Source organism: Telmatherina bonti, assembly GCF_933228915.1.
Source record: "Telmatherina bonti genome assembly, chromosome: 5".
NCBI classification, from domain to species: Eukaryota; Metazoa; Chordata; class Actinopteri; order Atheriniformes; family Telmatherinidae; genus Telmatherina; species Telmatherina bonti.
The window spans coordinates 16,557,535-16,566,288 of record NC_136623.1 but is presented as its reverse complement, the minus strand read 5'-3'; the positions used below and the strand labels follow the sequence as shown (position 1 = coordinate 16,566,288).

The 8,754-nt window shown below is 40.3% G+C and overlaps 1 protein-coding gene across 1 annotated transcript; it reads right to left on the bottom strand.

The window, feature by feature from the left end:
- Window positions 1-259: 259 nt before the first annotated feature.
- Window positions 260-8,536, bottom strand: ppp1r8b (protein phosphatase 1, regulatory subunit 8b; the record flags this gene model as incomplete). Its single annotated transcript, XM_079241243.1, has 7 exons — window positions 260-2,257; window positions 2,487-2,551; window positions 5,944-6,088; window positions 6,367-6,584; window positions 7,452-7,605; window positions 7,931-7,991; window positions 8,484-8,536. 7 exons carry the CDS (start codon window positions 8,534-8,536, stop codon window positions 1,904-1,906), a joined length of 1,050 nt encoding a protein of 349 aa, XP_079097369.1. The 3' UTR covers window positions 260-1,903.
- Window positions 8,537-8,754: the final 218 nt, after the last annotated feature.

Sequence of the window (8,754 nt, the reverse complement as noted above, 5' to 3'; positions counted from 1 at the left end):
GCTGGGTTGCTGCATGTGTGTGCTTCTGTAGAAGTATATAACGTATCTGATGATCCAGACAGAATCTGGTTCACAGGTATGACTCATAAGCTGTAACAAATTGTCATAACAAACATTTGCTCTGTAACAAAACCTGTTTAATACAATTATAATCTAACAACAGATGTGGTAAAAAAAAAAAAATTCCATGACGCGATAGATAGATTCATTCACACGAAGGACAAGAGACTTAAAAGTAAATGATTTTTATTTACAGTCATATTACAAAATCCACACACCCCAAAAGCACAAAAGGTTGCCTGCACAGTTTGTAAAAATTAATAATTTAATTTAATTTCCAATTATCTTGAACTTATAAAGATCCCCATGTTAACTTCTCTGGAAACTGATTCTCCGGGGGAAAAAATAGATCTTTTAACGGTTACTTCAACTTATACCATAAGGAAGTATAACATAAGCCCAAACGCTACGGTTATTCAGCCATTCTGCCAGTTCCACACATAGTAATACACCTGGATATCTGATATACAACCATCTATAACACTTCTTTCTAAAATGAAAATCATTAAAAAAAAAAAAAGTTTGTGTTTCCTGCCTGAGGTCATATTATCATTTAGGGGCATCTCAAAACTCTACAACAGATAGAAATCAGTTGCAACCATATGATGTGTGATCTGGCAGGCTGTGCTTTTTTTTTTTTTTTCTTAGTCTTCTGCTGTAGCGTAGTTCCTATTATCAACCTGGTTGAGGAACATATACACTGTATAACCCGCACTGCAGTTTGCTGCATGTGTAAAATGTTAACAAGCTATGACCTTTACAATAGTCTTATGCAAAACCAGTCTGTTTTTTTTACCTTTTATTTTGCTTTAAAGTTGACAATTGTTTTAGTATTTGTGTCCATCCTGCTATATTGTTCCTACTATGTCATAGTCTAATTAAAATCCAAACAAATTGTTAAACTATGGACTTCATAGTGGATTTATGGTGGGAAGATGGGGAACAAACTATTTCAAACTCAGTATACAGAGCAAAGCAAAAACAGGAATTTAGGAGGTGTTTTGTTATAACAAGGGAAATGTTTTTAAACTGCACAAAACTTTAAATGAACAAACAGAAGCTTGAGTTTCCCCCATGTATGGGATGCCACGTTAACACTGTGATTAAAGTTAAACTGGCCAGAAACACATTGGTTTCTGCAAGCCTGCAGCCAAACCTCAACGTTTCATCTGTTTGAGTAAATCACCATCTAGTGGTCTAATGGAGAAAATGCAAGATATCTCAATTAAAGACAAACAAAAGACAATGGGGTTAAAAAAAAAATTAAAAAAAGACTTAAAACCGTGATTACGTAATATCAATATTTTGCAAACAAAGGGCTGCCTTTTCTTTGGACAGAAATCTCATTCACATTTCAACTCTGACTGAGGTGCCTCTCACAGTAAGAGATTCTATATAAAAAGTACTTTGTCATTTCTTTTAATAGCACGGACATTCTGAAAGGATGAAAAAAAGTCAAACTTGTATAAAAAGGATACTATTGTACACTAATCAAAGCCAAACACTACTTGGTGACCCATTATATCCATGTAACTGTCATTTTGCCAAGAATGTCCAACAGCCAACCTGCAACACATATGCTTGCTGCAAAGTCTTGTGAATTTTATTTGCATCCAACAAGATTTGAGTGTTAATGGACAATTTAACTGCTGACATGGTGATGCAGAATGTACATCTTGTGACAGACAGCAGGGAACTTGTGGGTTGGTTTTTTTTCTTTCTTTCTTGGTAGTTACAATGAGGAACACATCAAATAAAAACTAAAACAAACAAAAGAAATCTGAAGTGATTTGCTCCACAGTCCCTGCTGGTAACCTGAGAGTCAGCAGCTTTACAAAGCAAGTTAGATGAGTAGTGAAAGGGTGGGTTTCTTGCCTGGCCAAGCTTCTTTGGCATACTTCTTTTTGCGTGGCTCGTTGTGGGTCTCCGGTAGATATGGGGCAGTTACAGGTGTTGGGTTGAGAGTGACAGGAGGTTGAGGAGCCTCTGGGGCCAGGTCAACCTCTGGTGCTGGATTAGGGAAAGGCAGAGGAAGTCCTCCCTGCATAGCAGCCCCACCTGGAGCTCCTGTTGGCTGGTTTTCATGACTGGTGGGAGGCAAGTCCCCATAGAGACCACCACCCAGGCTGTAGATGTGCATGCGCTTTGAAGTCAGGTCTTCCAGACCCAGAGTGTTCTGGCCTTCTGATCTCCGTTTCTACAGCAGGGATAGAAAAAGATTAACTTGGTGTTACAAGCCCAATGTCACAGAGCTATTAAATACTAGTTATCACAGTGCTATATTTTCCCTGTAAGGTAGAAAAGATCACTTACATAGTTGCTGTAATAGCCACAACATCAGGTAACACAAGTTCCACACATTTACTTTGTAGCAGAGCAAGACATGCAACAGTGTTACACAAAAAAAAGGGAAAAAAATAACTTACCTTGATTGGGATAACGGCAGTTTGCACCATATTTCTAAAGCGCCCAACTGAGGGGTCTATATCCTCTGCAAGAGTTTAAAAGGACAATTATTACATTCCATGAATGATTATTTTTTCTTATGATGATGTATTCTATAAATGTAATCAGGTGGTCATATTTTTACTAAACTACAGAGACCCTCAATGTAATTCCAATAAAAAGAATAAAGTGCATGAATGATTTTGCTACAACCTTGTTTTGGGGAAAAACAAAAAGTCAGGAAATATTTTCAAAGAAGGCTCAAGAGTAGTTTAGGTCAAAGTGAATTCCATCTATGTGAATTTCCTTCCGGTTAAATTTAATAAAATCTTAACTGGGGTCAATTCAGTGAAGAATAAAGAAACAATTTACCAACCAAAAATATTGTTCAGTAAAACCCACATCCATTTTTTTTAATCTTTAAAGCAAATTTGGACACATTTTCCCAGTAGTTTTTTATGGTAAATAGTGTCCAAACCTTCGACTTTTACTGTAGAATATAATAAAAGTATTTAACAAAAACTAATTTAATGATGGGGCTTAATGTTTGTACTTGAAAAATCAAAGTTTGATATTTCAAAGGGTAATAGTATTTTGACTTTATCAGAAAGGAGCCGGAGGTCAAGCGGGCTTGAAAACTTTCCTACGTTGCTGAAGACTTGCTCCTATAATGTGCTTATTACTTTCTTGCCTTCCTCAACAACACGGGGAAGTAGGTGTTGCCAAGAAGTCGACCAGAAAAGGAAACTAACATCTCTATAGATCATAAGCTTTCTTCTATGGGTAGACAGCTCTGCGTCTGTTTGTTCTTCAGTCTTCTCTTGTCAGAGACAGTTGAAAAATTGATTATTGTTTCATTTGTGTCACTTGCTTCATTAATCTGAAATCCGAATCCTTACACCACACATTAAAAAGCTGAGTTTTTCATGAAGGTAATTAAAAAGAATATACACTGCTCAAAAAAATAAAGGGAACACTAAAGTAATACGTTGTAGATCTGAATGAATGAAATATTTTTTATTAAATACTTTGTTCTTTCCATAGTTGAATGTGCTGACAACAAAATCACACAAAAATGTATTAACCCATTAAGGTCTGGATTTGGAGTTATACACTCATAATTAAAGTGGAAAAACACACTACAGGTTGATCCAACTTTGTTGTAATGTCCTTTAAACAAGTCAAAAGGAGGTTCAGTAGTGTGTGTGGCCTCCACGTGCCTGTATGTTGTGACTTATTTGAAGAATGACATGAGTGTTAATGACCATTCTTAATTCATGGGTTAATTAATAGAGGTTTAAGTTAAATGTTTAATTTAAATAATTTGATGATTTAATAGTTAGAAAAAAGGAATCTGTTCCAGAGCTTGGACATAGTGCGCCCAGATTTGCTTATGAGAACTTCATTACCCACAAGGCATATGGGTCAGGAACGCTTTTGTTTCTGTGGTTTCTTTTTGGCGCAAACAGGAAGTAGTGATGAATATAACAAAGTAAAGTGGAGTCGAAAATTTTTTGCTGTACCTGTGCACTAAGAGTTCACTTAACAAACGTTCAACCGCAAGCCAGAGTCTCGCCTCATCCTTTTTTTTTTTTTTTGATGCCATTTGCTTGCACTGCAATAACACTGTATGACCTCCCTACAACACCTAGGCATGCACCTGATAAGGCTGTGGATGTTCTCCTGAGGAATCTCCTTCCAGGCCTGGACTAAAGCATCCACCAACTGCTAGACAGTCTGTGGTGCAACTTAGCGTTGGTGGATGGAGCGAGACTTGATGTCCCAGATGTGCTCAATTGATTCAGGTCTGGGGAACAGGCGGACCAGTACATAACATCAATGCCTTCGTGTTGCAGGAACTGCTAACACAGTCCAGCCACATGAGGTCTAGCATTGCCTTGCATTAGTGGCCAACCGCACCAGCATATGGTCTCACAAGGGGTCTGAGGATCTCATCTCGGTACCTAATGGCAGTCAGGGTACTTCTGGCGAGCACATGGAGGACTGTGCGGCCCTCCAAAGAAATGCCACCCCACACCATCACTGACCTACTGCCAAACCGGTCATGCTGGAGGATGTTGCAGGCAGCAGAACGTTCTCCACGGCGTCTCCAGACTCTGTCACGTCTGTCACATGTACTCAGTGTGAACCTGCTTTCATCTGTGAAGAGCTCAGGGCGCCAGTGGCGAATTTGCCAATCTTGGTGTTCTCTGGCAAATGCCAAACGTCCTGCACGGTGTTGGGCTGTTAGCACAACCCCCACTTGTGGACGTCGGGCCCTCATACCACCCTCATGGAGTCTGTTTCTGACTGTTTAGCAGACACATGCACATTTGTGGCCAACTGGAGCTCATTTTGCAGGGCGCTGGCAGTGCTCCTCCTGTTCCTTCTTGTACAAAGGAGGTAGCGGTCCTGCTGCTGGGTTGTTTCCCTCCCACGGCCTCCTCCATTTCTCCCGATGTACTGGCCTGTCTCCTGGTAGCGCCTCCATACTCTGGACACTACGCTGACAGACACAGCAAACCTTGCCACAGCTCGCATTGATGTGCCATCCTGGATGAGCTGCACTACCTGAGCCACTTGTGTGGGTTGTAGACTCCGTCTCATGCTACCACTAGAGCAAGGGTGTCAAACTCCAGTCCTTGAGGGCCGGTATCCTGCAGGTTTTTGTTGTTTCTCTCCACCAACACAGCTGATTCAAATCAAATGGATCCAGCAGCTTCTTGACAACTTATTGGTGAATTTTGATCAGGTGTGTTGAAGCTTGGAGACAAAAAACACCTGCAGGATACCGGCCCTTGAGGACTGGAGTTTGACACCTGTGCACTAGAGTGAAATCCCCGCCAGCACTCAAAAGTGACCAAAACATCAGCCAGAAAGCATCGGAACTGAGAAGTGGTCTGTGGTCACCACCTGCAGAACCACTCCTTGATTGGGTGTGTCTTGCCAATTGCCTATCATTTCCACCTGTTGTCCATTCCATTGCACAACAGCATGTGGAACTGATTGTCGATCAGTGTTGCTTCCTAAGTGGACAGTTTGATTTCACAGAAGTGTGGTTGACTTGGAGTTACATTGTGTTGTTTCAGTGTTCCCTTTCAATTTTTGAGCAAAGTAGTAGTAATTTTAAATTCACCAGGATACTGTAAGTTTCCTATAGTCTAAACCAGGGGTGGGGAACCCTGGTCCACAAGGGCTAGAATCCTGCAGGTTTTCCATGCCTCCCTGATCCAGTACACCTGATTCAAATCAAATACATTCGACAGCTTTTAAGATGTGCACAGTGATAGATTCATTTGAATCGGATGTGTTGGAACAGGGAGACATCGAAAACTTTCAGGATGAGGGCCAAGGTTCACCACCCCTGGTTTCAACACAGCTGCTTCATAGGCTGCAGTTTTTGTGTTCTTTCAGCACTATCTTTACTCTGACCAGTACCTGGATTAATGATGGAGTCCTCTTCACTGAAGGTAACTCTGGAATTCCTGCGTTTCCTCTTGGGTCTCTGGATTTCCAGGTTGCCTTCCTCGATCGTCAGGAGGGAAATACGCTTGTTGTGAGCTGTGTTGAACTCTGTTAGGTTCTATCAAGAAAACATAATTATGAGAAAAATGTGGAATGTGACTGAAGATCTTGTTATCAAAAGTCCTTAAAAAAAGTACAAAAAAGTGAACATAAACACAGTACCGTGGGGGCAATGTTAAGACATGTACTACAAAAAGACAAATAGTATAAAAACATTACTAAATTCTTTTAAGATTTGCATCATACTTCTTAAAGTTTGGCCAGAAAACTCCAAAAGACAAAGTTTAATAACTTCAATAGAGCTTTTGAACTTTGTACATATATAACTTAACATACATCCAGCTCTGTCTCCTCCTCTGGAAGTCCAAGTAGTCCTTTCAGCTCCTCATCCTCTCCTGTCTTACTATCTCCTGTGCCGGCGGTGCCTTGGGTTTGGGGTTTTTCTCGGATGATGTAGGTTCGTGTTGATGCCCCAAAAGATAACATGGAGTCTATGGGAACCTGCTGAGGCTTGTGGGCCTCTAAACGGATGTGTCCAAGGAAAGTACCATGTGCTAAAATGGTGGCAAATAAACCAGAAAGCCATTTATTGTCATCATACTGTGAATGAGCAAACGTTTAGTATAACAGCCATATAATCATAACAAAGATAAACAAATCTTTAAATCATAAGACTATGTTACGTTTCTTTGTGAATTTTATTATCTAAACACACTGAAAATTGAGAACAGTGGGTCCACACTATTTATTGCCCAGATGGCGAGCCAGGTGGTTGGAGATTTCCCTGCATTTAAAACTGGTGATCAGATGAGGTATCAGCCAGATGACCCATTTAGATCCAATGGCTTTTTCAGGTAAACTTAGAAAATGTTCCAACTTGATAAAAGATGTTGATGTTTTGTCTTTCAGTAGATAAACGCACGTTAAAATGAGTCCTCAAACAACTTCTGCAAATATCAGTAATGTTGCATCCATAACCAACTCCTTTATGCAACATTGGCCTTGTTTTGAGATCTCCAATGGACACTTGCAATTTGCAGACCACAGCCGGAAACAAAGACATGCAAAATTGACTACATTTCTTTTCTTCCCCCTTTTTATTATCAACTTTGCTATGAAAGATTCATGCTTCCTCTGATTTTGGTACAGCTTCTTTCCACTGGCAAACACATTCTTTTCCATTTAAACAGCAAACTCCTCCTCATCCGCTCTTTCAAGGTCATCACCCAGCTGACAGTAAAGGAGCAGACCCAGTACCAGTCAAAAGTTTGGACACAACGCCTCATTCAACATGAATGAGGCGTTGTGTCCAGTTTTTTGTCTGTATTACATTTTCAGGAGTTTTTCATGCCAGTCCAACTCTAACAAAGGTATATGTCAAATCACAGGACAGTGAAGTGTGATTGTGTATGATTTCTTACTGCTATTAAGGTCTATAAGGAAGACTCTCTTCAGGTGTTTGTGGTAGACTAAGGCAGCATGAACACGTGAGCATGACTGATGGTCAATGGTGAAGTCACACCAGTCGGGGTTCCTCCCAAACAGGTAGAACTTCTTTTCATCTATAATCAGTTTCTATGAGGAAAGACACATTCTGTGAATCACTCATTAAAAACATCATTTAAAAATATCATTGCATCACATTTGTGCCTCTGAGCCATAACTCATCAGTGTTGCTTTCACTGAGAAGCTTAAATCTCAGGACTGATCATTCTCTCGCACCATTTGAAACCATGCAGCCACAGAAGACCCCACTGCATAACATGCAGTGGGACATGGCAGACTGTCAGGCTAGTATCTGGTGCATTCAAAATTTACAAGACACAATAGACATAACCAACAGTGCACGGTAAGGTAGGACCAGTGCATGTCCAAGTAGCATCTCAAAAGTAGCAGCTACCTCTATGAGTTTGTCACCCTTCATCACGTCAAGATGGAGTCCTGTGGGCGGTTTTCCTGCCCTGAAAGCAAAAGATTGGTGATTATCTAAAACATTATGGGAGTGGAATACAAATATGCGTGCACAGCTGAACATTTCTTTAAATATTAAATATTCTAGCTTAGTTAGCCTTCCCATACATGAAGACCTACCTTGCTTTGTAACTTCACTCGCGTGGAGTGAGAGAGTAATAATGACTCAAATTTCCCCACCCCCCACTCAATGTCTGGACTTTCTTCTATTCATAACTGTGATTTTCAAACAGCAGCATGTAATGCGTCTTCTAACTACAACTAACCAGCCAACACCATTTATAAATTAATGCCAACATCATTAAGGGGTTAGCTGCTAGCCTGATTAGATGCTAACGAAAGCTACAGTAATTACAAGTTTTTTCTCTTGTATGGGAACGAGATATATCAATGGATTCGTGCAGATGTGCTCAATTTATGGCATCGGATAATGCATTACTGATATACATTCCGTTTCAACTTTAACATGTGCATTTCCTCACCATGATGGACAATCAAACGGAGGAGGTCCGTCTTTGCTTGTTTTACTCGCCATCTTGATTCAGTGCGTTAAAGCCGAGCTGCATGTTGGGTAAACGGCGCTCTGGGGTTTCTGGGAGTTGTAGTCCTTCGATCCTTCCAGAGACGACTTGCAAACTATCATAACAATGCTTGAAAAAGTAGTTACCACCTTGGTCAAAACAAAACTCCTAATGCGACATTGCAAAAGTACTCTGTTACAATAGTTCTGTATTGGAAAGGTTTCTGAGAAGG